Source organism: Urocitellus parryii, chromosome 8, assembly GCF_045843805.1.
Source record: "Urocitellus parryii isolate mUroPar1 chromosome 8, mUroPar1.hap1, whole genome shotgun sequence".
In the NCBI taxonomy this organism is placed as follows: domain Eukaryota; kingdom Metazoa; phylum Chordata; class Mammalia; order Rodentia; family Sciuridae; genus Urocitellus; species Urocitellus parryii.
Window position 1 is genome coordinate 78,373,410 of NC_135538.1, and position 27,717 is coordinate 78,401,126.

Sequence of the window (27,717 nt, forward strand, 5' to 3'; positions counted from 1 at the left end):
ATACCCACTCTGTATCCTGAACATGGCTGAACACTGGATATTAGAAGGTACTCATAGATACATAGAAACTGATTTACTGAATTAATTTTCAAAACATGTGATTAATATCTGTGTGTGGAATGGAAGAAAAAATTTAAACTTCAGAGATACATGAGATCTGTTTTAAAAGCAATAATAATCATAACCAGTTTTTAAAAACAATATTAATATCATTGGTCATTACAGAAATGCAAATCAGAATCACACTGAAATGCCAATACATGTCCACTAACATGACTATCCTCAAAAACATAGACAAAAACAAGGGCTGGCAAGGATGTCATACATTGCTAATGCAAGTGTAAAATAGAATGGCCACTTTGGAAGACAATTTGGCAGTTTCTCAAAGCCATAAAACAGACTTAGCATATGAACCACCAATTCTACTCCTAGATAAGGAAAGTGAAAACATATTTTCATACAAAACTATGTACAAATGTTCATAGTAGCATTATTCACAATGGTCAAAAAGTGGAAACAACCCAAATTATTCATCATCAATGGACAAATAAAATGTGGTATATTCATACACTAGCATATTAGTCATAACAAGAATGAAATGTCAATACATTCCACAAAATGAGTGAACCTTGAAAACATACTAAGTGAAAGAAGCCAGACATAAAGGGTCTCAATTGTCTGATTTCATTTATATGAAATATCCTGAATAGGCGAATCCATGGAGTCAAATCAAGAGATCTCCAGACATCTCAGTCGGATATCCAGATCATGTTTGTATGAGAGACAAGTATCCTTTAGCATTTAAAATATATTTGCTCAAAATTTTCAAAATCCTGCATTCATTCACTAAAGAGAGGTTTTTAGACTCTACAACCAGATTGTAACTTCTATTCTACACTCAATAAACAATGTCAGTTTTGGGTCTTCCTCAGTCTACATTCTGTCTAACTCAGGATCTATTATCTGATTATCAGCGCAATTTTTTTCCTTAATTCAATCTTAATAGCTCATTTAAAATTAAAAAGTCACAAAAAATGGAGAATGATTGCTGTATTACATTTAAATGACACTCATAATAATAACGGCTATCATTATCGTCAAGCTTCGATGACTCTACAAATAGGAGTTATGACATCCAGAGAAGTGAAAGGACTTGTTCAGCCTTCTTGCTCATTAGAATAGCAGAACCACAATTCAAACCCAGGTCTTTCTGCTACCAAAGTCCACATTCTTTCCATGTATCGCCTCACCTGTACCACACAAATTTCTTATCTCCCAGGTTTTTGAGGCTCTGAGAGTAAATTGCATGTAAAGAATCTGATCTTAAAAAGAGAAATGGTTTACAATAAACAAAACATAAGAATCCTGGAACAATTAAACTAAGCAGATGAAGTTTATAAACAGCAGTTTAATTACCATTCCTGTATGCTTCCTGCCTTCGTGTATGTGTGTGTGTGTGTGTGTGTGTAATGACCAATAATATTAATATTGGTTCTAAAAACTAGTTATGAATATTGTTGTTTTTAAAACTGCTTCTTTCTCTTTACCCTTGGAGGCTATCTGCACTCTGCCAGACCCTCCAGTCACCAACAGTCTGGACTCTGGCCTTCCACTTTCTACTCTCTCTGTCTTGCATTGAATTCCCACCTTAGACTGCAACATACTGATAAACTCCTTCCACCCCCAAAAGTACTTGTTTTTCAGAGTAGAAAATAGGGAATGATCAGCCCGTGAAGATCAGCTCTTTGTCTCAGGAACCTAAGATCTAACATGGAAAGGATAAGGACACAAATCTCCCCCACCACCACTTGTCCCAGCATATCGCAACTTGTCCCAAATGTCCCAGTGTAGTACATACTTCTGCCTCAACCTAATCTCTGGGTTTCAGCCCCCCAGCCAATCTTTCCATTCCCAAATTGCCCTCCTATCCTCTCATCCCATCCATTCACTCCAGTTTAACACATCAAGTCAGTTCTACCCAAACTTATCACAAACAAAAGGAGAATCACATTTTAGGCACAGCAAACCTTTTGTTTCAGGACACACAACAAAACATTAAACAGTCTCTTGGGAGCACCACCCATTCTCATTTTCTTCTAATCTCTGATTTCTTTCTCTGAGACATGGATGATAGGAAGAGGTTGGCAATGGACCTCTTGGGATCTGTGATAAGGCAAGTTATCTGAAGGTTTGGTTTCCTACTCTGCAGAAAAGAAATGAATGACTACTATATTTAGTTACTTTAAGGAATATAAATAACAAACATACAGTCCCCTAGTACTTCCTGTATAGTGAAATGTTAGCTTTCCATTTTAAATCACATTCCTTTTGGCTTTTCCCAGTTTCTGTAGGAGCAAAGCCATTGTTTTCACCTGCCTGAAGGATACTGCCTACAATTACCAGCTCAACAGCCCAGTAGGACTCCTGGAACTGCTCCTTTGGAAATTCTGCCCTATCCCCATTTTTTAGCATGAGCTCACACACTGTCTTTCTAGCCTATCTGTTGGATTAGTGCAACCCAAGATCTCACGGGTCTCTGGTCAGGGGCTCTTCTTCCAAACAATGTGGTATAAGAGGAAAAGCACAGGACACAAAATTAGAAGGCAAAATAAAACCTAGGATCCAACACTGAGTAGAACAATCCTGGCATTAAACTTATGCACCTATACCTCAATATTCTCAACTGTAAAATGTGTATTACTGCAGGGCAATTTAAGGGTTAAATAACCAATAAGAAAATCTTACCACCTGGCTCACTACAGGTAAAGAATAATTATTAACCTGCCCTTTCAATGCTCCAAGTGTCAACACAATGAGTCTACATATTCCAGGTATCTTTCTCCTTATTCCTGTCTCCACCACGTTTTCCCACAAACCCCCTTACCTCTTTAACCAGGTACCTGCTCATAGCCAGATGTGAATGTGCCTACCCTTCATTCCATAAGCAGTCAAAATTCAGTGTTTAATTTCACCGTGAGGATTCTGGGAAGTACCACTCATCTTCATTAAATATAAAAAATCCTGGTCCTTTTCTGCTATCCCACATCCCCAATTTGAAGTGTGCGCAAAGAGCGAATGTTTGCAAAGGATATCATCCATCAATTCCACTTAGTATCTCATATTCCTCTTAGCTGTTACTCAGGGACTCTAAATATTCTATATTCATTACATGAATTTAAAAGACAGAGTCCAAATGCACTGTTTACAACAGGGATAGCATGTGTGTGGTATAAGATCTGATCCTGCTTCCTCTGGGTGCCAGAGCAGGCACCAACCATCAATCACATCATTTCCCTCCTGATCTCAGACAAAACTCCAAGACCTCCTCCCAGACCACAAGCAACCACGGCCCATCAGTCAAAGCTATCATTTGGGAAAAAATCTAATTGCCAAGTTTGGAAAACTTTAAATCAAGCCAGACCTCTAAAACCTGGTATGACGCTGGGCATGGTGGCACATGTCTATAATCCCAGCAGCTCAGGAGGGTGGGGCAGGAGGATCATGAGTTCAAAGTCAGCCTCAGCAAAAAAAACAAGCCACTAAGCAACTCAGTAAGACCCTGTCTCTAAATAAAATACAAAATAGGGATGGGGATGTGGCTTAGTGGTTGAGTGTCCCTGAGTTCAATCCCCAGTACCCCAAAAATACAGAAATAAATAAAATAAAACCAGGTATAAAGCAAGACTGTGACCATCCGTACAGTAGTAAGAACATTGCAGGTAATAAATAAATATGATCTTGAGGGCTTATTCACAGCATGCTGTGATCTGTAAGTGGTATGTTTGGGGGATGGCATGCTTAAGTTGTAATTTCTTATTAATTCAAGTTTAAGTAGAAAACACGTTACACTTAAAATTTACTAAAACTCTCCTAAAATTACACTAGATTGTATCCTCAGCTTAACAAGTACTATGTACTATACATAATGTTTTGGATGATTAAAGCTCTTACACAGTTCAAGGCCTTAATTTTTTTTTTTTACTGCTATTACTGCTACTACTAAAGACAGTGATGATGACATAACAGGAATAATAGGTGACATAACTGAGTACTCACTGTGCACCTGGAACTCTGCTGAATGCCTACCTGGCCTCATTCATTCACTTCAGTCTCACAGCAATCCTATGTATAAGGTGTATTCCAATCCCATTTTCCCAAAGTGGCTGGTTACTTGCCTAAGATCATGCCCTTCATCAGTGTCAGAGCCAGGATGTCAACTCACCTCTACCTTCGTTATGAAGTGCACTGCCCTCCAATAACATCTGTCTCATAGATGGGACACAAGTAGGAGTGTGACTCAGGGGTTGAGTCTCCCTAAGTTCAATCTCCAATATCCCCCAAATAAATAAATAAATAAATAAATAGAATAAAACCAGGTATAACATATAGCAAGACTATGACCATCTGCGTAGTTAGCACATTGCAGGTAACAGAATAGAAACTTTCTCCAGAATCAAATAAATCAGCAAATACTCAACCTAAACACCTAATCTGGCTAGTAAGTAGTTTATTCATCATAAAAGGGAAGTGTAATTCAAAGTTCCTGTCAATTGAGGGTATAGGTCAATTGGAGGTGGCCAATTCCCATTTTAATCTCCATAAGGAAACATAATAATTAAAGTAGAGAACCAGTGAGCTCCAATCCACACAGGAATGTCATGAATGAGGAAGGCCACACTCCCACTCCTTGTGCAACCCACAGAAGAAAAACAAACTAAATCAAAAGTTGTGCTGGTTGTTGTTGCTTTGGGCTTTTTGTTTTGCTTTGTTGTTTGCAATATCAGACTGGTATGCAGCAATAGCTGCTGACTTCTATACTGCATTCACCAAATACCACTGAACTGACCTGTCAAGCAAGTTACCTAATTGGTCTCTGAGTCTTCGCCCTACACTCCTATAGCCACTAGATCCAGATTTGGGCTATTATCCAGAGAAATGGAAAACACATCCTAAAATAATTAGAACCCTCTGCCTTCAGTCACAGCCAATATTCCACTTCTGCTTCGGAAGCTCGGAAGCTCTGCTGGCAGGAGATTCACAAAAGTCCACAACAAAGCAGACACACCCTGATGTACACCTCCTCCTCTTCCAGGAAACCCACCCCTGTTTGGTTCTGCCAGATACTGAGCCAGTTCCAATCAGATCCCCTCAGGAATACGTTCTCAATGCTGCTAAAGGGAAACAGAGGGACCAACCAAATTGTAACAGAGTCTTCAGGGAGCTGCACAAGCCTCAAAGTATCAAGGTTTGTAGGTAGGTGGAGCCCCATGGACCTACACATTGGTAGGCAGGTCCAACTGTAAATCTGTCATGCATCCAGAAAGAAACACTCAATTAATGCTTTTCCTAAGTTGATTTCTTTTAGAGTTTTGGAGGAACCCCAATCAAATATATAAGAGGTAACAATACTAATCCTGCAAATTACCACAGTCCAGTTCCTGAGTAATTAGCCTGTGCTGGCAGATAAAACCAGATAAGGCCAGTCAGCGGCCACCATCCGGGAAAGCTGAAGGATACACCGCCACTCTCCTTCAGAGTGCGACATCAAAACAGGTCGGTGTCATTTAGCTCACCCCCCAGACAGCGGGAATTCGCATAAAATCTCTCCTAGGCTTGCCGGGAGAGGGAGTATCAAGCTGAGCCTCCATACAGGCTAGGGGGAAACCAGAGACACCTGACCTCCAACCCCTCCTCCCAGTAGCAGCCAAAAGGAAACCTGGCTAGCCAGCGCTGGGGGAGGGGCAAGCAGAAAAAATCAAAGTGATAGAGTGCCAGGGATCCCAGCAGCCTGCAGCAGGGCCCGGAGAGCCAGGCCAACTGATTCGCGTGGCCTGCCCTGCGGCTACAGAAGACGTGGCGCCTCAGTGAAGCCATTAATTGGCAAGCAGGGAGGTTAGGGAAGGCCATTAGGTGGAATCCCACCAGCCAAGCCCACACGGACCCTTGGGCCGAGCACGGGTTCTCAGAAGGGGAAGGAAGCGGTACAGTCCCATCCCCCACAGCGGACACTCCGCTGAGCCAGTCAGCGGCCACCATCCGGGAAAGCTGAAGGATACACCGCCACTCTCCTTCAGAGTGCGACATCAAAACAGGTCGGTGTCATTCAGCTCACCCCCCAGACAGCGGGAATTCGCATAAAATCTCTCCTAGGCTTGCCGGGAGAGGGAGTATCAAGCTGAGCCTCCATACAGGCTAGGGGGAAACCAGAGACACCTGACCTCCAACCCCTCCTCCCAGTAGCAGCCAAAAGGAAACCTGGCTAGCCAGCGCTGGGGGAGGGGCAAGCAGAAAAAATCAAAGTGATAGAGTGCCAGGGATCCCAGCAGCCTGCAACAGGGCCCGGAGAGCCAGGACAACTGATTCGCGTGGCCTGCCCTGCGGCTACAGAAGGCGTGGCGCCTCAGTGAAGCCATTAATTGGCAAGCAGGGAGGTTAGGGAAGGCCATTAGGTGGAATCCCACCAGCCAAGCCCACACGGACCCTTGGGCCGAGCTCGGGTTCTCAGAAGGGGAAGAAAGCGGTACAGTCCCATCCCCCACAGCGGACACTCCACCGAGGCAGTCAGCGGCCACCATCCGGGAAAGCTGAAGGATACACCGCCACTCTCCTTCAGAGTGCAACATCAAAACAGCGGACACTCCATCCAGGCAGTCAGTGGCCACCATCCGGGAAAGCTGAAGAATACACCACCACTCTCCAACAGCTTGTAACATCAAAACAGCCAGCAGCAGGACCCCGGAGATCCAGGCCAACTGATTCGCGCGGCCTGCCCCGCAGCTACAGAAGGCGTGGCGCCTCAGAGAAGCCATTAATTAGCAAGCAGGGAGGTTAGGGACTGCCATTAGGTGGAATCCCGCCAGCCAATCCCACCGCCCACGCCCGGAAGAGGCCCAGCGATCTGCCAGCATTGTAGTCACGACACCCCAATTGGAATAGGGACAGAGCAGAGCCGCCTTCCACTCCCGGAACAGGCCCAGAGAGCCGCCAGCGTGATAGACACGTCACCCCAATTGGAATAGGGGCACAGCCGCCGCCCGCACCTGCAAGGGAGACTTTTCAAGTATACAAGAGCAACATAAATAAATAGGGGGTAAATTTCAAAACACAACAGTTGCACCAAGCAGAAAGAAACGCGGGCAGTATGAAAAGACAAGGAAAGAAAGGACCACAAGCAATGCAGGTCAACTCAACTTTAGAAGAGGTAATAGCTGCAACAGATGGAATATCAGATAAAGAGTTCAGGATATATATGCTTCAGATGATCTGGAGTCTCAAGGAAGACATGAGACAGCAAAATCAGACAATGAAAGATCACATTGACAAACAAATCCAGGAAGTCAAAGATCAATTTCACAGGGAGATAGAGGTAATAAAAAACAAACAAATTGAAATTCTAGAAATGCAGGAAACAATAAACCAACTTAAAAACTCAATTGAGAATACTACCAGCAGAGTAGATCACTTAGAAGAGAGAACATCAGACAATGAAGACAAAGTATTTCAACTGGAAAAGAACATAGACAGCTCAGCAAGTCTGCTAAGAAACCATGAGCAGAACATCCAAGAATTATGGGACAATATCAAAAGACCAAATTTAAGAGTCATTGGGATACAGGAAGGCACAGAGCTCCATTCCAAAGGAATAAACAGTCTATTCAGTGAAATAATACGAGAAAACTTCCCAGAATTGAAGATTGAGACAGAATCCCAAATCCTAGAAGCCTACAGGACGCCGAATGTGCAAAACCATAAGAGATCCACACCTAGACACATTATAATGAAGATGTCCAACATACAGAATAAGGAGAGAATTTTAAAAGCTGCAAGAGAAAGAAAGCAGATTACATTTAGGGGTAAACCAATCAGGATAACAGCTGATCTCTCAACACAGACTCTGAAAGCTAGAAGATCCTGGAATAACATATTTCAAACACTGAAAGACAATGGGCTCCAACCAAGAATCGTGTATCCGGCGAAATTAAGCTTCAGGTTAGAAGATGAAATTAAAACCTTCCACAATAAACAAAAGTTAAAAGAATTCGCAGCTAGAAAACCATCTCTTCAAAAAATCCTTGGCAAAACATTACAGGAAGAGGAAATGGAAAACAACATTGAAAACCAACAATGGGAGGTAGGACAGTAAAGGGGGGAAAGTAGTCATAGAGGATAACAAATCAGGTTTAGTAACATCAATAAACAAATATGGATAGAAGAACAAACCATATCTCAATAATAACCCTAAATGTTAATGGCTTAAACTCACCAATTAAGAGACACAGGCTAGTAGAATGGATCAAAAAACAAGACCCAACAATATGCTGTCTACAGGAGACACATTTGATAGGAAAAGATATACATAGACTGAAGGTGAAAGGTTGGGAAAAATCATATCACTCATATGGACCGCGGAAACAAGCAGGAGTGTCCATACTCATATCTAATAAAATAGATTTCAAGCCAAAGCTAATCAAAAGGGATATAGAAGGACACTTCATACTGCTCAAGGGAACCATACACCAACAAGACATAACAATCATAAATATATATGCCCCAAATAATGTTGCAGCTGTATTCATCAAGCAAACTCTTCTCAAGTTCAAGAGTCTAATAGACCAACATACAATAATCATGGGAGACTTCAACACACCTCTCTCACCACTGGACAGATCTTCCAAACAAAAGTTAAATAAGGAAACTATAGAACTCAATAACACAATTAACAACCTAGACTTAATTGACATATATAGACTATACCACCCAACATCAAGTAGCTACACTTTTTTCTCAGCAGCACATGGAACCTTCTCAAAAATAGACCATATACTATGTCACAGGGCAACTCTTAGACAATACAAAGGGGTAGAGATAATACCATGCATCTTATCTGATCATAATGGAATGAAACTGAAAATCAATGATAAAAGAAGAAAGGAAAAAGCAAGCATCACCTGGAGAATGAACAATAGGTTGCTGAGTGATCAATGGGTTTTAGAAGACATCAAGGAGGAAATTAAAAAATTCCTAGAGTTAAATGAAAACACAGACACAACATATCGGAATCTATGGGACACATTGAAAGCAGTTCTAAGAGGAAAATTCATTGCTTGGAGTTCATTCCTCAAAAAAAGAAAAAACCAACAAATAAATGATCTCATACTTCATCTCAAAATCCTAGAAAAAGAAGAGCAAAACAACAGCAAAAGAAGTAGAAGGCAAGAAATAATTAAAATCAGAGCTGAAATTAATGAAATTGAAACAAAAGAAACAATTGAAAAAATTGACAAAACTAAAAGCTGGTTCTTTGAAAAAATAAATAAAATTGACAGACCCTTAGCCATGCTAACGAAGAGAAGAAGAGAGAGAACCCAAATTACTAGCATACGGGATGAAAAAGGCAATATCACAACAGACACTTCAGAAATACAGAAGATAATCAGAAATTACTTTGAATCCTTATACTCCAATAAAATAGAAGATAGTGAAGGCATAGATAAATTCCTTGAGTCCTATGATCTGCCCAGATTGAGCCAGGAGGATATAGACAACCTAAACAGACCAATAACAATAGAGGAAATAGAAGAAACCATCAAAAGACTACCAACTAAGAAAAGCCCAGGACCGGATGGGTATACAGCAGAGTTTTACAAAACCTTTAAAGAGGAACTAACACCAATACTTTTCAAGCTATTTCAGGAAATAGAAAAAGAGGGAGAACTTCCAAATTCATTCTACGACGCCAACATCACCCTGATTCCGAAACCAGACAAAGACACATCAAAGAAGGAAAACTACAGACCAATATCTCTAATGAACCTTGACGCAAAAATCCTCAATAAAATTCTGGCGAATCGGATTCAAATACATATCAAAAAAATTATACATCATGATCAAGTAGGATTCATCCCTGGGATGCAAGGCTGGTTTAATATACGGAAATCAATAAATGTTATTCACCACATCAATAGACTTAAAAATAAGAACCATATGATCATCTCAATAGATGCAGAAAAAGCATTCGACAAAGTACAGCATCCCTTTATGTTCAAAACGCTAGAAAAATTAGGGATAACAGGATCATACCTCAACATTGTAAAAGCAATCTATGATAAGCCACAGGCCAGCATCATTCTGAATGGAGAAAAATTGAAGGCATTCCCTCTAAGATCTGGTACAAGACAGGGATGCCCTCTCTCACCACTTCTGTTCAACATAGTCCTCGAAACACTGGCCAGAGCAATTAAACAGTCAAAAGAAATTAAAGGCATAAAAATAGGAAAAGAAGAACTTAAATTATCACTATTTGCAGATGATATGATTCTATACCTAGCAGACCCAAAAGGGTCTACAAAGAAGCTATTAGAGCTAATAAATGAATTCAGCAAAGTGGCAGGATATAAGATCAACACGCATAAATCAAAGGCGTTCCTGTATATGAGCGACAAATCCTCTGAAACGGAAATGAGGACAACTACTCCATTCACAATATCCCCCCAAAAAATAAAATACTTGGGAATCAACCTAACAAAAGAGGTGAAAGATTTATACAATGAAAATTACAGAACCCTAAAGAAAGACATAGAAGAAGACCTTAGAAGATGGAAAAACATACCCTGCTCATGGATAGGCAGAACTAACATCATCAAAATGGCGATATTACCAAAAGTTCTCTATAAGTTCAATGCAATGCCAATCAAAATCCCAACAGCATATCTTGTAGAAATAGATAAAAGAATCATGAAATTCATATGGAATAATAAAAGACCCAGAATAGCAAAAACAATACTAAGCAGGAAGTGTGAATCAGGCGGTATAGCGATACCAGACTTCAAGCTATACTACAGAGCAATAGTAACAAAAACAGCATGGTACTGGTACCAAAACAGGCGGGTGGACCAATGGTACAGAATAGAGGACACAGTAACCAATCCACAAAACTACAACTATCTTATTTTTGATAAAGGGGCTAAAAGCATGCAATGGAGGAAGGATAGCATCTTCAACAAATGGTGCTGGGAAAACTGGAAATCCATTTGCACCAAAATGAATCTGAATCCCTATCTCTCGCCGTGCACAAAAGTTAACTCAAAATGGATCAAGGAGCTTGATATTAAATCAGAGACACGGCATCTGATAGAAGAAAAAGTTGGTTATGATCTACACGCTGTGGGATCGGGCTCCAAATTCCTCAATAGGACACCCATAGCGCTAGAGTTAACAAATAGAATCAACAAATGGGACTTACTCAAACTAAAAAGTTTTTTCTCAGCAAAAGAAACAATAAGAGAGATAAATAGGGAGCCTACATCCTGGGAACAAATCTTTACTCCACACACTTCAGATAGAGCCCTAATAACCAGAATATACAAAGAACTCAAAAAATTAGACAATAAGATAACAAATAACCCAATCAATAAATGGGCCAAGGACCTGAACAGACACTTCTCAGAGGAGGACATACAATCAATCAACAAGTACATGAAAAAATGCTCACCATCGCTAGCAGTCAGAGAAATGCAAATCAAAACTACCCTAAGATACCATCTCACTCCAGTAAGACTGGCAGCCATTAGGAAGTCAAACAACAATAAGTGCTGGAGAGGATGCGGGGAAAAGGGCACTCTTGTTCATTGCTGGTGGGACTGCAAATTGGTGCAGCCAATTTGGAAAGCAGTATGGAGATTTCTCGGAAAGCTGGGAATGGAACCACCATTTGACCCAGCTATTCCCCTTCTCGGTCTATTCCCTAAAGCCCTAACAAGAGCATGCTACAGGGACACTGCTACATCGATGTTCATAGCAGCTCAATTCACGATAGCAAGACTGTGGAACCAGCCTAGATGCCCTTCAATAGATGAATGGATAAAAAAAATGTGGCATTTATACACTATGGAGTATTACTCTGCATTAAAAAATGACAAAATTATAGAATTTGGAGGGAAATGGATGGCATTAGAGCAGATTATGCTAAGTGAAGCTAGTCAATCTTTAAAAAACAAATACCAAATGACTCCTTTGATATAAGGGGTGTAAACAAGGACAGGGTAGGGACGAAGAGCTTGAGAAGAATATTTACAGTAAACAGGGATGAGAGGTGGGAGGGAAAGGGAGTGAGAAGGGAAATTGCATGGAAATGGAAGGCGATCCTCAGGGTTATACAAAATGTCATATAAGAGGTAAGGAGGGGTAAGTCAAGAGAATACAAATGGAAGACATGATTTACAGTAGAAGGGGTAGAGAGAGAAAAGGGGAGGGGAGGGGAGGGGAGGGGAGGGGAGGGGGGATAGTAGACAATAGGACAGACAGCAGAATACATCAGACACTAGAAAGGCAATATGTCAATCAATGGAAGGGTAACTGATGTGATACAGCAATTTGTATACGGGGTAAAAGCGGGAGTTCATAATCCACTTGAATCAAACCGTGTAATATGATGTATTAAGAACTATGTAATGTTATGAACGACCAATAAAAAAAAAAAAACCAGATAAGGCTATTAAAAGAGGGAGACAAAGAGAGGCTGCACTGCCTTAAACTAGCCTGTCAGTTTCTAGCTGTTTGGAATTCCAACCCCCAAACTCCTTCCTTCCTCCCTCACAGGCACCCCAACCCCCCACCAAAAGAAATAGGTAATGGTACATGTTGGTCACTGTCTAAAACAACCCTAAACAGAAAGGCTTAAGGACATGTTACACTACAACTACAAAGAGACTCAAAAGTGAAGATTGTACACAATCAGGAATAGAAAACATTTCTTATAAGTTAATTTGTCTTTTCACAGATCTATTAGTCCATTTTCCATGCTATAACAAAATATCTGAGGCTGGGTAATATGTAAGGAAAAGGTTTATTTAACATAGGTTTGAAGGTTGAAAGCCCAACACCAGGCAGCCCTCTGAGTTAAGCCTCTAGTGAGGGCCCCTCGGTTTTGTCACATCATGACTGATAGCTTAATGGCAGAAGCACACATGAGAGAGAGATAATACATGGTAAGACAGGAAGCCAGACAGCAGGGAGAAGTCAAGCTTGCCCTTTTATTTATTAATTTATTCGTTTATGTATGTGTTTATTTTGGTGCTAAGGATTGAATCTAGGGGTGCTTTATCACTGATCCATATCCATAGCCTTTCTTATTTTTTATTTTGAGACAAGATCTTACTAAGTCTTGTGGCCTGAGTCACTGAGGTTGGCCTTAAACTTGTCAGCTCCTGACTTAGCCTCCTGAGTAACTGGGATTACATGGATGTGCCACCAAGCCTAGTTGGCTCTTTTATAATCACCCCTCTCTCAGAAGCTAACAGGTCTGAAGGCAGCTTTCCCAGTGAGTCAACCACTCCCACAAGCCCCGCCTCTTAAAGGTTCCACCACCTCCTGACATCAACACACTGGGAACCAACCTTCCAACACATGAGACTTTGGGAAACAAAACCACATCCAGACCATTGCAACAGAAAAAAAAAAAAAGAAAATTTTCATTAAATTTCTAACTAGAAAAGCTCAGGTACTGTTTTATACTCTGGAAAAACAGTGTAATATAAAATTAATCAAAGAAAAATAATGAATATGGAATGTGATTGAAATCAGAACCTTAAAGTTTCTAACTATGCAGCTATAATAATACCCAATAAAGCAGTTCTTGCTGAACGGCTGCTGAAGTCTGAAAGGTTCTCCTTCTGAGTTTACAGCTTGTAGGCTAACTTTTTAAATAACTGATATTTAACATGGGAGCTTAGAAGACCAGAATGCAAACAGTAAAGACTGTGTTCATATTTCTTGATCTCATTTTTTAAAATCTATATTTTGAAATAAAGTACTGTTATGCTTTGAATATAAGGTGCCCCCCAAAAGCTCCTGTGATAATGCAGGAATATTCAGATAAAATGATTGGATCATAAGAGCTAAAACCTAATCAGTCCACCCTAGTTTGAATGGGCTGACTGAGTGGTAAGTGTAGGCAGCGGGGCATGAGTAGAGAAGGTATGCCCTCAACGGTTTATCTCTCCTGAGACCCCTTTCCCCTCCCCTCTCTCTGTTCTGAGGCCACCATGAATGGAGAAGCTTTCCTCCACCATGCCCTTCCACCACTGATTTCCTGCCTCACCTAGGGTCTAGAGCAATAGACTCAGCAATGGAAAGCTGACTAACACAGAGATTGATACCAAGAAGAGGGGTCACTGCTGTGACTAACCTAACCATGTTGTTCAGATGCCTTTAGAAATGGTCTGTGGGAAGAGTTTGGAAAAGTTTGCAGATGCTTGTATAGGGAAGCCTCAAAAGGCTGTAAGCAGAGCTTAACGAGTGATTCTTATGGAGCTCAGAAGACCAGAATGCAAACAGTAAAGACTGTGTTCATGAAATTTCAGAAGGGAACAATGATTCTACTGGGAATTGGATTAGAGGCCACTCATTCTATATTCTGGCAAAGAAATTTCCTATATTTTGCCCATCTCCTAAAGTTTTCAATGAGGCTGAATTTAAAGGTGATGGATTAATTAATCTGGTGGGAGGAAATATCAAGGCAGTACAGTGGTCAGTGATATGAGTATTGCTATTAGCTTTATCCAGGTGTACTGTGAGAATTGGGAGCAAAAAGAAACGCTGAATAATTTTCAAAATTTGCTGTTTGGCCAGAAAAGTGCATGTAAAACGGGGCCAAGGAAGGTATGACTGTTGAAGAAATTACAGTCACTAAAGAGATGCTCAGTATTTTGCAGAAACTAAAGGAAAGTTGGCTTAAGGGCATCTCAGGAATTTGCAAGACCATACTCCTTACAAGCTCAAGAATCTAGGAAGGAAAATTCCTTTCAGAAGAATTTCAAAATCCCTTTTACACAGGGAGGCCTAGGAAGTTGTTTTATAGTACTCAGCTACCCAGGCACTCAGAATCCACTGCAGCAATGGTTTCTGGGTGTCTAGCTTTTCAGCAAACTGATGATAGCATCATTCATATGGTGCTGGTTCTGCAGGAATGCAGGATGCTGAAGTTAAGGGGTCATGAAGGGTTCCATAGAGATTTCAAAGGAAGGCTGAGGAGGCCAGGCAAAGTGTAGCAGGGTCAAAATCCCTACAGGCAGCCCATGAGAGGGTGAGCAACCCTTGAGGGGGTAATGCGTGAAACTATACAGGTGAAGCCAAAGCTGAAATAGAGAGATTAAGAGATGCCAGTAATGTAGCCTATGCCAAAAAAAGCTGTTGGCTGCATAGAGAATCAGGTTAAGAGTAAAGTCAATGGGATAGGACTGCCCAAGCCATTTGGAAGTCACGTCTCACTACCATGTGCCCCCAGATGCCAGAGGTGCAGCTCTAAAACTGTTTGCCCAGCTGAGTTGTAGTCCTGCTTTGGTGCCAATCATTCTTTCTATGTCCCCATTCCTCCCTTTTGGAAAGGAAATGTTTACTCTGTGCCACTGTATATTGTGTGCATGCAACTTGCTTTTGATTTTTACAGGAGCTCACAGTCATAAGTTTGCCCTGAATCTCAGAGAAGACTTTGGACTTGGACTTTGGGGCAATGGTGGAATGGTTGACACCATGGAATCTTTAAGATGGATTTAATGCTTTGTACACCATAAGGTGGACTTGATCTTTCAGGGGGTGGGGGCAGATTGTTATGATTTGGATAAGAGTTTCCCCTGGCCCCTCCTCGTTAATGCAGAAATATTCAGAGCTGAGATGATTAGGTTATGAGAACTATAACAGGATCAGTCCATCCTAGTTTGAATGGACTAATTGGGTGGTTTCTATAGGTACAGGTAGGTGGGGCATGGGAGGAAGAAGTGGGTCACTGGGGCCAAGCCCTGGAAATGTTCATCCTCCCTGTATTACATTCCCTCCCCGCCCCCGCCCCTCTCTCTCTCTCTCTCTCTGCTTCTTGGCCATGATGAATGAAGAGCACTCTTCCACCACACCCTCTACCATGATGTTCTGTCTTACCTTGGACCTAGATCAATGAAGTTCAGTAACCATGGACTAAATCCCTGAAATTGTGAGGCAACAGAGGAGGCAGAGAGGGAAGATGGGAGGGGAGGAGAGGGGGGATAGTAGGGGATAGGAAAGGTAGCAGAATACAACAGTCACTAATATGCCATTATGTAAAAATGTGAGTATGTAACAGATGTGATTCTGCAATCTGTATTTGGGGTAGAAATGGGAGTTCAAAACCCAATTGAGTCAAATGTATGAAAGATGATTTATCATGAGCTCTGTAATGTTTTGAACAATCAATAAAAAAACAAAAACAAAAACAAAAAAAATTAACTTTCTTGGCCCTCTGAATCTACAGGTTCAACCCTACAGATCAAAATATTAATAAAATAATTGCATCTGTAATGAAAAAAAAAAAAGAAATTGTGAGGCAAAATAGACTTTCCCTTCTCTAAGTTGTGCTTGTCAGGTATGTTGGTCACAGCAAAGAAAAGCTGAATAACACAAGTACTTTTCACAGATGTAATGATCAGAAAATCATGCCAATTTTTATTTTAAAGAGTGAAACATTCATTATAAATCTAGACTTTCTGTCACTCATTTCTAACTTGACTAAGAAAAAACACAATTCCTTTCAGAACTTTTTATAAATTAAAAATTTTTTATAAATTAAAATTTAGGGAAAACCTAAAGTAAAATATTCTTTAGTAGGTAGCTCACAGTGCTTCTTACTGGAACTGTTGAGTCTTTCACAATAGCTGTTCTCCTTTTCTGTTTTATTAAAAAATAATAATAAATTGAAAAACAGAAAAGAAAAAGATTCATGTATTACATTCCTGTCTGCAATGTGGAAACCACCTTCTGCTTCGCATTATAAAAACTTGTCAAAATTTAGTTTCCCCAAATGGATTTAAATGCTTATTTACATGTCCAAATACAATTGGATAAAAGACCTCAATGTCATAAAGTAATCCAGGCCTCTATATTCATAAGTTATTACAGAATTTAATAATTTATAAATTATATTTATAAGTATTGTAGGATTTTTATTATTGTAAAATGGAAAAAACATTCAACTTGTGAAATATTAAAATATACTAGAAAAACTGAAGTCAGGTATTCCCTTTTGAAATTTCCCTTGCTATAAAAAGAGCTTTTACGTAGACTACAATTCTATATAACTTGATATGCAACTGCTGACTTGAGGATTAAGGAAATTTGCCAGAGATGCAGCTCAGTGGTAGAACACTTGCCTAGAATGTAGGAGGCCCTGGGTTCAATCCCTGCCTCCACACACAAAACATACAAACAAACAACAAAAAAAAAAAAAAAGAAAAGAAATTTGCCTATAGTCTTTTAGTCTTTCCAGGGGGAAATTCCATTAGTCTTTTTACTTCAACCTTCATATTGCATGCTACTGTGTGTTTAATAAATTCCCCAAAAAGATGTTAAAGTACTAATTCCAAAAACCTGTAAATGTGACCTTATATGGATCTTTGCAGATTAAGAAGAGATCATTAGGGTAGGCTCTACTTCAATATGACTGTGTCCTCATAAAAGGGGAAACATGGATACAGGGACAGACACAGACATGCACACAGGAAAATCCATTAACATAAAGGCAGATATCAGGGTGATATATCTACAAGTCAATGATGCAAAAGATTGCCAGCCAATCACCAGACGCTACAAGACAAACATGGAACAGATTCTGCCTCCCAGCACCTAGAAGGAAGCAATCTTGCCAACTCCTTTATCTTGGACTTCTATCTTTGAAAATGGTGAGATATATTTATGTTTTTTAAGCACCATAGTTTTGGGTGCTTTGTTGATGGTGGCCCTAGGAAACGAAAACAAGCCTTCTCAGCCTGACCTTCTATTACAACCATATCCTTGTCTTTGGCCCCTAACTTGTCCCTGCCTCTCCTGATCACTACTTGAATAAATCTCATTTTAATCTCACTCCACTCTTCTCTCCTGATACCCTTCAGCACTATTTCTGGTCAGGAGGTACCACTGGCACTTTAGGTGAGGTAGTTCTCTGTGTGGGACTGTCCTACACTTTGCAGGCTATCAGGCACTCCTGATGCACTCATTCCCCCAGGATGGGACCAAGACCAGTAGACCACTACTACTCCAGAAGCTTTGGAGTCAGTTGCCTGCCAGGATTTGACTCAGGGGCCCTGCCCTCTTCATCTGTAAAACCTCAACAAATAACTACCTTGTCATATGACAGTGACATGACATTAATCCAACAAATTAAAGATCTAAAAGAACCTAGCCATATTCTCACTGGTTCATTAAAGCATTAGAATAACTTAGAAAATAACACTTGTCTATTCTACACGATCATATTCTGACTTTAACTGCTTCAGAACTCTTTTCTAAGGCTTTCTTACACAATGCAGCTTCACTAAATACACTCCATAGGGATGCAACAGCTTGACTGGTACATGATAATTATATGTTTAAAATAATAATCAATCATGCAAAGTAGTGGGTATACATTGTACAGTTGAAAAAGCAAGACAACTATAAGCATAGTTTCTGTGTGTTCCCCCATTGTACCCACCTTCACTTGAAAATAGTGTCACAGACCTGGATACCCCTCGACAAAGCTCCATATTTTTCAATTTTGCTTCCAATTTCTTTGTCTCTTTTGCTCTCAGTGATTGTTAGCTCTATAAGACCCAGGGATATACTGCTGTCTAGCTCATTTCACCCTCCCCCACCAAAATATCTCTCAAGCCAGAATCAGTCCTTCATCCCTCTTGATTAAGTATTTTGCATGCTAAGTCTCTGAGCTTCAGAGAGACAGGCACTGATTTGTGCCATGTCTGTTTTCCTGACCAACCTGACACCTAGCATCTAATATCACCTAACACAGAGCCTGCTACTCAGTTTTCAATGTTTGCTTGACAAACATATGATTTAATCAATACAGGCCTGGAGGATGCAGCTCAGTGGCAGTGGACTTGCATGTGTAAGGCCCTGGGTTCAATCTCTAACATGTGGGTAAACTTAACATGAGTGTTAACACGTGAACAAAAGCATGGATAAGTGAACCCATGAATGAATGCATTCAAGAATCGGGAATCTGGTTTCCAGTTACATCTTAGCCCTACAATGACCAGCATAAATGATCTCGGGACAAGTCACTTAAGCTCTATGCCCAAATTTCCTTTTCTATAAAATTAAGTAGCTGGACTTCACTATAAAATCACTTCCGGTTTCCCTCTAATTCTAACTCAGCCCAGAGACTTTAATCAAGGATAAAATTCTTTATTTGCTTTTTGAGAAATTTTAGTCAAGGCAAGCAGGAAGGTAAAGACTTCTGAAATCACATGGGGTGGGTGGTGTGGTTGCTCCCTGCCAGAGAGCACCTTGTTCCCTGAGGAACAAAAGGCTCCAGGACACAGATAAGAACAGATACTTTAAACATCTCTGAGATGCTGAGAACTGTGGAATTTGTTATCATGGGCTTCTCTCAGGAAGTTGAATCTATCTTGTCCTCAAAAGTGGGACCTCTGCTGCCCATCCGTCCCTCGCCTCAAAGCTCCTCCCTTTCTAGCCTGAGCAAGATGGGCACATGAACTGTTTCCAAGGCTCCAAATCTAACTCAGTTCCTCTTCCTGCCATCTGCATAAGGCTCCCACATGCATATTTTACAATTTCAGGCATATTTCCTCCTTATCTGACAGCCTGCAATGCAGCACTCTATATGATTTTATCTCTGGTAAGAATGTTCCTGAAGGAGGGGCCTGTTTGGGGACTGTACTTTATTACTGCTGGTTTCACCTTTCCCATCTCATTTCCCCCACCTGGTCTGTGAATTCCTTCAGGACAGAAACCACACCCTCTATTCTCTGGTTCCCCCAAAGACCAAGGACAGAACTGGGCAGGCTACAAATGTTTAGAAAATACAGTTGAATAAATACATGCATGAACTAATTGACTGATTTTAATGTTTTTAAGCGAAAAAGCCACATTAATGTATTTCCTGGACAAAGTTACCAATGCTTCCCCTTTGGGGTATATATTTAGAATAAATTAAATTTTAAAATGACAATTCTATGATTATACTATATTCTTAGAATGGAAATAAAATATCCCCTCATTATAACAATGAATGACAGCAACATTATCAGTTGTATAATAAGAGATTTCTGATTTGGGGGTATCCATGACATAATAATTTCACATTATTTTCAATTCCTATTAAAAAGAGACTTGACCTTGAGCCAGGGAAGATGACAGGGCAATCCCCCCTCCTATATTATAGGAGTTATTCCAACTGTTGAAGTTTCTGAACTCAGAGGAATCAGAACAAGAAAAGAAGATTTTCTCTAAATAGTTTATTTAAGCATATTGCTAACTGCAGCAAAGTATCTTTTTGGAAATCCCTGGGACTTAGCTAAGTCTAATTCTAGTCACATTCCTTCCTTATAGTTTAATAAACTTCAACTAAAACCAAACTGACTTGGGAATCAAATTATTTGTTCTCTCATGCACTTGCTGGTCACACTCGAGTACTGAATAAAACCCTAACAGCAAGCCCAACTCTGCTAGAATGAAAAAAGCTTTTCCAGGAACTTAGCCTCTCCAGCCCAGGAGCTGACCTAAACATTTTCATTATTTCTAAGAAATCATTTTTTTTTGTATATGAGCATAAACTTTACATCACCAAAAGTATCTGTATTACAGAAAAACTATGTACTGATATGGGAGACAGTATTATAATTGGGGAGACTCCACGAATGAGGATAGTCTAAAACATGAAAAACTTGGGTCTTCACACGGCAGACCATTAAAATGAATAATTAGTGTTTGTGGGCTATGTGATAACCTTCAGATCCAATGCAACCATTCCAGAACATATGTTATCAGGCAGTACAGTGATGGGACCTGAGACAACAATGAAACACCCAAGGAAAAGAATAAATTCACTTTGAAGCTAATAGGTATATTGTTCAAGTAAAAGAAGCTCTTATAAAGCGTCTGTCGCATTTACTCAACTGAGGAAGTCAAAGTATTTGAAACCTAGAGTACAACCCTGAGTTATTCTTCAAAATCCTTAATTTTACAGAAGAAAAACTCAGGCAGAGAAGGGGTACCTAATTCAAACTTACATTATTAGCCAATGTATGCATTAAAACTTAAGTTTCTTAATTTTGGTTCCATATACAAACATATAACATTAATTTTAAAAATTAAAAAGCATACAAAAAGCAGGCATTAGCATCTGTTCATGGGATTGATGACAGAGGGAAGCAGGGTTCTAGAACTACTGACAGAATAAACCAAATAACTACCTGGACTTCGCCTTGGGCTTACCGGAGGTAGGCTAGGCTCAATGCTATAAGGCATTCTATCCACAAGCAATAAAGTGCCATTGGAACAATTATCAAAGCAGGCAAGTTTGTGTTGAAATTAAAAGCATCTTTAGTAAGAATTACAGGTTTCCAAACACATGAAGTGCAGCTTCAATGGGGAAAATCTATAAAAGGCAGGTATGACTAAGCAACCACAAATAATTAGAAACACCAGAAACTGTCAGGAGTTTGAGAACCAGAACATGCCTGCACAGAAAGATAAAATGGGGTTTCCCACATATTGTTCCTAGTTCAAATAGGGATCTTCATACTATGTAGATTTATTTTTAAATAAAAAGTTTTAGTAATTTATAAGGATATTCAAATGATATCTTATTCTACCTTCTGTTCCACCCAAAAAACAAATTTTGAGACAATCAGGTTGAGCTACTAGGCAGGCAAACTTTAAACAATTAATATTGCACTTCCTGATGCATCTGATTATGTATTGCAGGATTCTTTTGAACCTATAGCTTAACTCTTAGCTAGGGAAACCAAATCTCAATAAATGTATAAAACACATGTGCTATATGTCTTAGTGGGATGTCAACTATACTACTGAATTTTCCCTTAAAGTTTGACATCTTTGGTTACTAACTTTTTCTTAAAATTAAAAAAGTGATGTGGGGGGGGGGCAACTACTTAAAGAAACACATCATCCTCCAAACAGCATCTAAAAGTAATTACAGACCACAATTTATAGACCCCCAAGATGAACCTTCCCACACATTATGAGGGGAAAGAACACACACACATTTCCGTAAAAATATTTATTGCATCCTGGGCAAAAAGTGATCAAACAACCCTAGCACAACAGGACAGACCTGGTTTACCGTTCTCTTTTGCTCAGATATAAAAGTAAAGAAAGGTTCTTGGTTGCAGGTAAGAGGGTGAAGAGCAATTCCCATTTAAACTTGTCTCACTTGGGAGTCAGATTAGCAAACCAAAGTAGCCCAGAAAAGCTCCAGTACAAAATAAACGCAGACTGAACGTCCCAAATCCGGAAGGACAAAACTAAGGGAAGGGGGACCTACAAAGCTCTAGAACCACCCCCTTCCCCAAAATTCCAAAGTCGCACTACAGGAGCAGGGGGCTCCCCTCGGACTCCATTTTCCCACCGCCTCGTCTCCTTCTCCAGGCAGCGCAGGGTGGGCTTGTGGGTGAGCCCGGGGTCCCCCACCCACCTTACTTCCCCGCCTTTTTCATTGTTGTCCAAGTGTGATGGATCACCTGCCAGGTGCCGGCTCCGCAGGCGGTCGCGCCAGGACGCGCCGGGGCGAGCGCGGCACACCTACCACGGGATCCCCGCCCAGCGCCCCGAGACCCCAGCCCGCCGCCGTCCCAGCCACACTCACCGCCACGAAGCCCGAGGAAGAAGCGATGAACACGCGGATGACCATCCTCTCGCCGCGCGCGGGACGGACCCTGTGAGCCAAAGGACTCCGGGCTGAACTGACGCTGAGGCTAAAGCCGGCTTAAGCTGCCTCCACCGTCTGCAAAGGCGCTGCCGTCGAGGAAGATCGCCGGGATCTGGCTCCCTCCCGCTGGTCCGCAGATGAAAGCCCAGCGCCGCCCGGCCGCAGGCTGAGGGGTGGAGGGAGGAGGGAGTGGCTGCGGGGCGTGATGGGAGTTGTAGTTTCCGTCTCTCCCCAGTGTGTCTGGTGGACCGCAGCTTTCAGCCCCCTCCTCCCGTGCCTGGATCCCCTAGGCGCGCAGGTGGCTGGAGAGCGCACAGCAGGCCGGGGAAAACAGTGATTTGGGTGGCAAGGAGCCCAGTGATACAAGGAAAAGGCAAACTAGGCAAAATGGCTTGGTTCAAAGTCCGAGCTTAGGTTCTGTATTGTGGTTTACTGGTTTTAGAGCATCCCCACCCAGGATCTCCTACGAACATGATCGCGCCAAGGAGACACACAGGATTAGTCTCAGCGACCTGAGTTTGACAGGATGGGGCGGGCCAGGTTCTCAAGATGTGGGGTGTGTGTGTGTGTGTGTGTGTGTGTGTGTGTGTGTGTTGGGGGATGGGGGCTGGGCTTGCCTGTTTATCCAGCATCTCTGGAGGTGGTAGAAAGGCAATTCTTTTAGGTAAATGAGAGGTTTTCTTTTTTTCTGCAGACGCTGAAAATTAGAAACCCAGATGAGAGTATAACCGATATTTTATTTTTCTTAGCAAAACTGTAATTGTAGTAGAAAAAATAAATACCAAGCGAAATTAGAATCCTTCTATCAACATTGGGAATCAGGACCCCACCCGCCCCACCCCCTATTCTACACAATAACTCTGCTTCTGTGCACCTAATATTTAGAGTTGAGCCAAATCTGAGCCTTTTTCAAAACTGCTGCACATTCCTGCGCAGTCTCCCCGGAGGCTGCCATTAAATAGAAAGCTTTTAGGTAGTTGTTAGTAGTTTAGGAATACTTCTTTAGCAAGTGTTTTCTGTTTGACAAAAGCTCCAAGCTTCTCACAGTTTGGTGGAAATGAATCCGTTTTCCCGCAATACTGTATTTACTTTCTTTGTTTCAGCAGGGGACTTTAGCAGAGTTCTGGGAACAAAGTTAATTAATAGGTCTAGAAAAAAAGAAATTAGAAGATGAGATCTCTTGGTAAATTGCTTGTATAAATCATTCTGGTGTATTTTCTAGAGCAATTTTGAATATTAATTTCTAACCTTTCCTATTGCTTATCTTAAGTAAGCCATTCCTGTGGTATTCCTTTTTTATTAGTATAGTAAAAGAATATACAATCCTGGTGGAATTTCATTTCTTCTTAGAGTTCAAAAAATTTAAATTTTGCTGTAGCTTGTGTGTGTGTGTATTTAATTTTGCAAATATATTTTAATTTTGTTACTTTAAATGTGGACATATATGTTTATAATATATAATATAATTCTCATAAAATTAATACCATATTTCCTGTGAAAATGCAAGTATTTACAAAAATCAACATTTTCTTCATTTTGGATTGTTTAGTTGTGAGGATATAAGCTCAATAAATTTAACTCAGAGCCTATTCCATGAGAGGTACCAGAATGGAAAAAGTTAAGTCATTTCTTGGGTCAGCAGAGCACCTATTTTCTGTGAAACAAAAAGATGGGTACAAAAATAGCAACAGAAAGAGGCACACTGTACTAATAGAATGTTGTGTGTCCCTGACCTTTTGTAAAAGGGACTTTAAAGATGAATACAATGTCAGCTTGCAGATATAAAAGATACAAGGTAGTATTCCGTGTATGGGGAAAACAGGAAAAAGCTGGTATCACTTCAGAAAAGTCATGAGGAGGCTGGCAGGAAAAAAAGTTCAAAAAGTAGATTTGAATGGATACAACAAAGGATTTTTAACTGGCTTACCAACCCAGCTCCTTTCACTTTTCTGGCATCTGTTTCTCAGCTCTGATCCTAGAGTGATAGAGGTAGAACCTCAACACAACACCACCACCACCAAAGAGTGTTCATACACCTTTTCATACAAAAAGAGCCAGCCCTCTGGCCATAGCTGATTGGTTTGAGAGTAAGTGCCTGAATCAAGCAAGGTCAGGCCACATCCCTATCCTAAGGATTTGGATCTGGGACTGGAAAAGTAAGAAAACTTGAATTTATGACCTAGAAGCTCAAAGCTTTCAGAAGCTGTGCTAGTCAGCTTTCCCTTGTTGTTGACAAATATCAGGTATAAATAACTTAAAAGAAGAAATGTTTATTTTGGCTAATGGTTTCAGAAATTTCGGACCATGGCCAGTTGGCTTCATTGTTTTGGGACCGGTGGTGAGGTAGATCATGACTGCATGAGTATATAGCAAAGGAAACTGCTCACCAAATAGCATCCAGGAAGCAAAGAGAGAAAGAGAGGAGGAGCCCAGGTCAACATCCCCTTCAAAGGCATGTCCTTAGTGACCTCAAACCTAAGTTCCATTAAACCCCCATCTCCTAAAAGTTTCGCCATGTCCCAGTAGTGCCACAGGATGATGACCAAGCCTTTAAAGCATTAGTCTTTGGAGGACATTTAATATTCAAACCATTAATAGAAACCATGTTCTAACATGAGAACCAGAGAAGGCAAAGAAGCTAGTCTTTCAGAAGAGTACAATAAAGCAGCCATCTGGTGGGTGACAGAAATTTCAGAGTCCTGACAGTGCTTTAATCTAGGGCAACCTTAAACTACAACCTACATATTGAATTTGGACAACTATTTGTTTTGTAATTCAAATTCTATTGGAACACATTCCTTTTCATATTATCTATAGCAGAGCAACAGAGACCATAATGATCTGCAAAATTTGAAGCCTTTACTATTTGGTCTCTTACAGAAAAAGTTTGCCAATTCCTGTTTCTGGTTTAACCTGTTCCTATAACCCTGCTATTGAGGGCAGTGTAATATCCTTGCATCCATGGTATGTTTCTAGTTTTATTAAAGCCACCACAAACAAAAATACAAAGAAAAGTGCCCTGAGAATTTTGCATTTAATTTGTAAGCATTCCAAGGATCTGCAGTTGAAGAATATTACTCTGGTAATAAATGATTTTTCCCATCCTTATTTAAACAGTTAATCTCAACAGTTCTATGCACAGTGAAGTGTGTTAGCAGTCCAGGAATCAGGCAAGTACAGAGTGATTGAGGGTTGAAAAAAAACAGGGATATTAAGCTACAAGTCCAATACCAAAACCAAGGTATCATACCATGGAGCAGTTTGGATACCAATCAGATGAGTAAAGTCTTTAGATAGAGTAAGCAGCTAAAACTTGAAGACAGAGCTCAGAAAACTGATTAGATCATTAGGCTTTAGAAAAGTTGCTAGGACTTGTCCCACGTACAAGTCATGATAGACTATCTGGCAAAACTGTTTGAAGTGAGTGTCCTTAAATTTTTGTGTGTACAGTGGAAAACTAGGGACTTTTAGCAGTCTAATGAAGTCCATGGACCCTATCTCAAAAATATTTTTGTTTCCAGTACTGCATAGAAAATAAAAAGGATTGCAAAGGAAACTAATTACATTGCAAAACAGTTATCAAAAGAGTAAGTACATTTTGGGGGGGCTGAGGTTGTGGCTCAGTGGTAGAACACTTGCCTGGCATGTGTGAGGCAATGGATTTAATCCTCAGGACCACATAAAAATAAAATAAAGGTATTGTGCCCATCTATCGATTAAAAAAATAGTAAATACATTTTTGATATGCTATATTAGTATTATTGCATAAAGTTCTAGTATAACTAGCTACCCTGATTCTGAAGTAGTAATGGGAAAAACAAAATTTTGCAATATTTACAATTAGAAAACAAAACTACCTATGACTTCTATTAGTAATTAAATCAGAAGTATTGTTCTTGCTGTGGTTTATTGCCTATATTCATAATTGAAGGAACTGGTAAAACTATTGGAACTAGACCCACTCAAGATTAAAGGAGGAGAGCATTTTGGTTAGCATTTAGTAAAAATATAAAGATGTAATTTTTTTTCTCATTCAAGTTCATGAACCCTTTTAATTTCTTCCAAGAATCTCTAGATTCGGGTGGGAGGAAGTCCAAGAAGAACCCAGGTTAAGAAATCATGGAGTCGGTATCCAAATCTATTGAAGTCTATGATTTCATATAAGAAGAATGAATAGAAAGAAACAAGAATTGAAAGGAAAACAAGGAATAAAAAGCATGAAGGAACCATCAGAACTGTACAAAATGGGAAAATATACAGTAGCACAGAACCCAAGAGTTTAAAGTTTCAGAAAGTAGACAACAGCTAATGAATAGCTTAATAGCTAAAGGAAACAAAGTAAGGAATAGCTAACAGCTAAAGGAAATTCCCAGTCCATTTGGTCACAGATGTTTAGACATCTGTGTACTTGTCCCAGATGACCTAGTGCAGCTTGAAAATAATTCATGATATACATATATATGACCAGGCTTGAAAATATATGCTAGCCCATTGAGTTCCTGTCTCAGGAGTTTCCAGTGGGAGAACTGATGACTAAGGTAGTTGGTAGTAGGAATATAAAGGGAGATGCTGTGGCAGGGTGAGGACAGGATGAGGAGCTTTGAACAAGTTGGGGCAATGAGGGAGCTAAAGTGGAAGGACAACACAGGTCTGTGGAAAAAGGAGAATGGAGCCTCTGTGCAGTGAGAAGCAGAGACTCTAACTGGGAGGCCAGTGCGGTGTTCTTCCAGTCTCAGCTTCCACGCATCCAAGTCTGCTACAGTTCCTGCTTTTGAGTTGCTGTTCCATAAGCCCCTCTCCTCCTTTAATCTTAAACTAGTTCTAAGTGGGTCTCTTTTCCTGGAAGCTATAAAATCCTGAACCAAATACCATGGAAAGCACAGATAGTAAATTATGCTCCTTTAGGGGTCAGGCAGGTGGCATAAACAAAGGAGGTGAGGAAGGGACACATCATAAGAGGTGGGCACTATGAAGTCTAGAGCAAACAGGATGGCACGTCTCCTTCA

General features: G+C 40.4%; 1 protein-coding gene across 1 annotated transcript in view; it reads right to left on the reverse strand.

Annotated features, from left to right (window-relative positions):
• The window catches only part of Sh3bgrl2 (SH3 domain binding glutamate rich protein like 2), an 81,793-nt gene extending 58,971 nt beyond the window's left edge, over positions 1-22,822 (reverse strand). Inside the window, exon 1 of the mRNA XM_026411074.2 lies at positions 22,649-22,822. Within this exon, the coding sequence (XP_026266859.1) occupies positions 22,649-22,693 (45 nt within the window). The 5' untranslated portion in view covers positions 22,694-22,822. The remainder of the gene's footprint in view (positions 1-22,648) is intronic.
• Between the last annotated feature and the right edge of the window lie 4,895 nt (positions 22,823-27,717).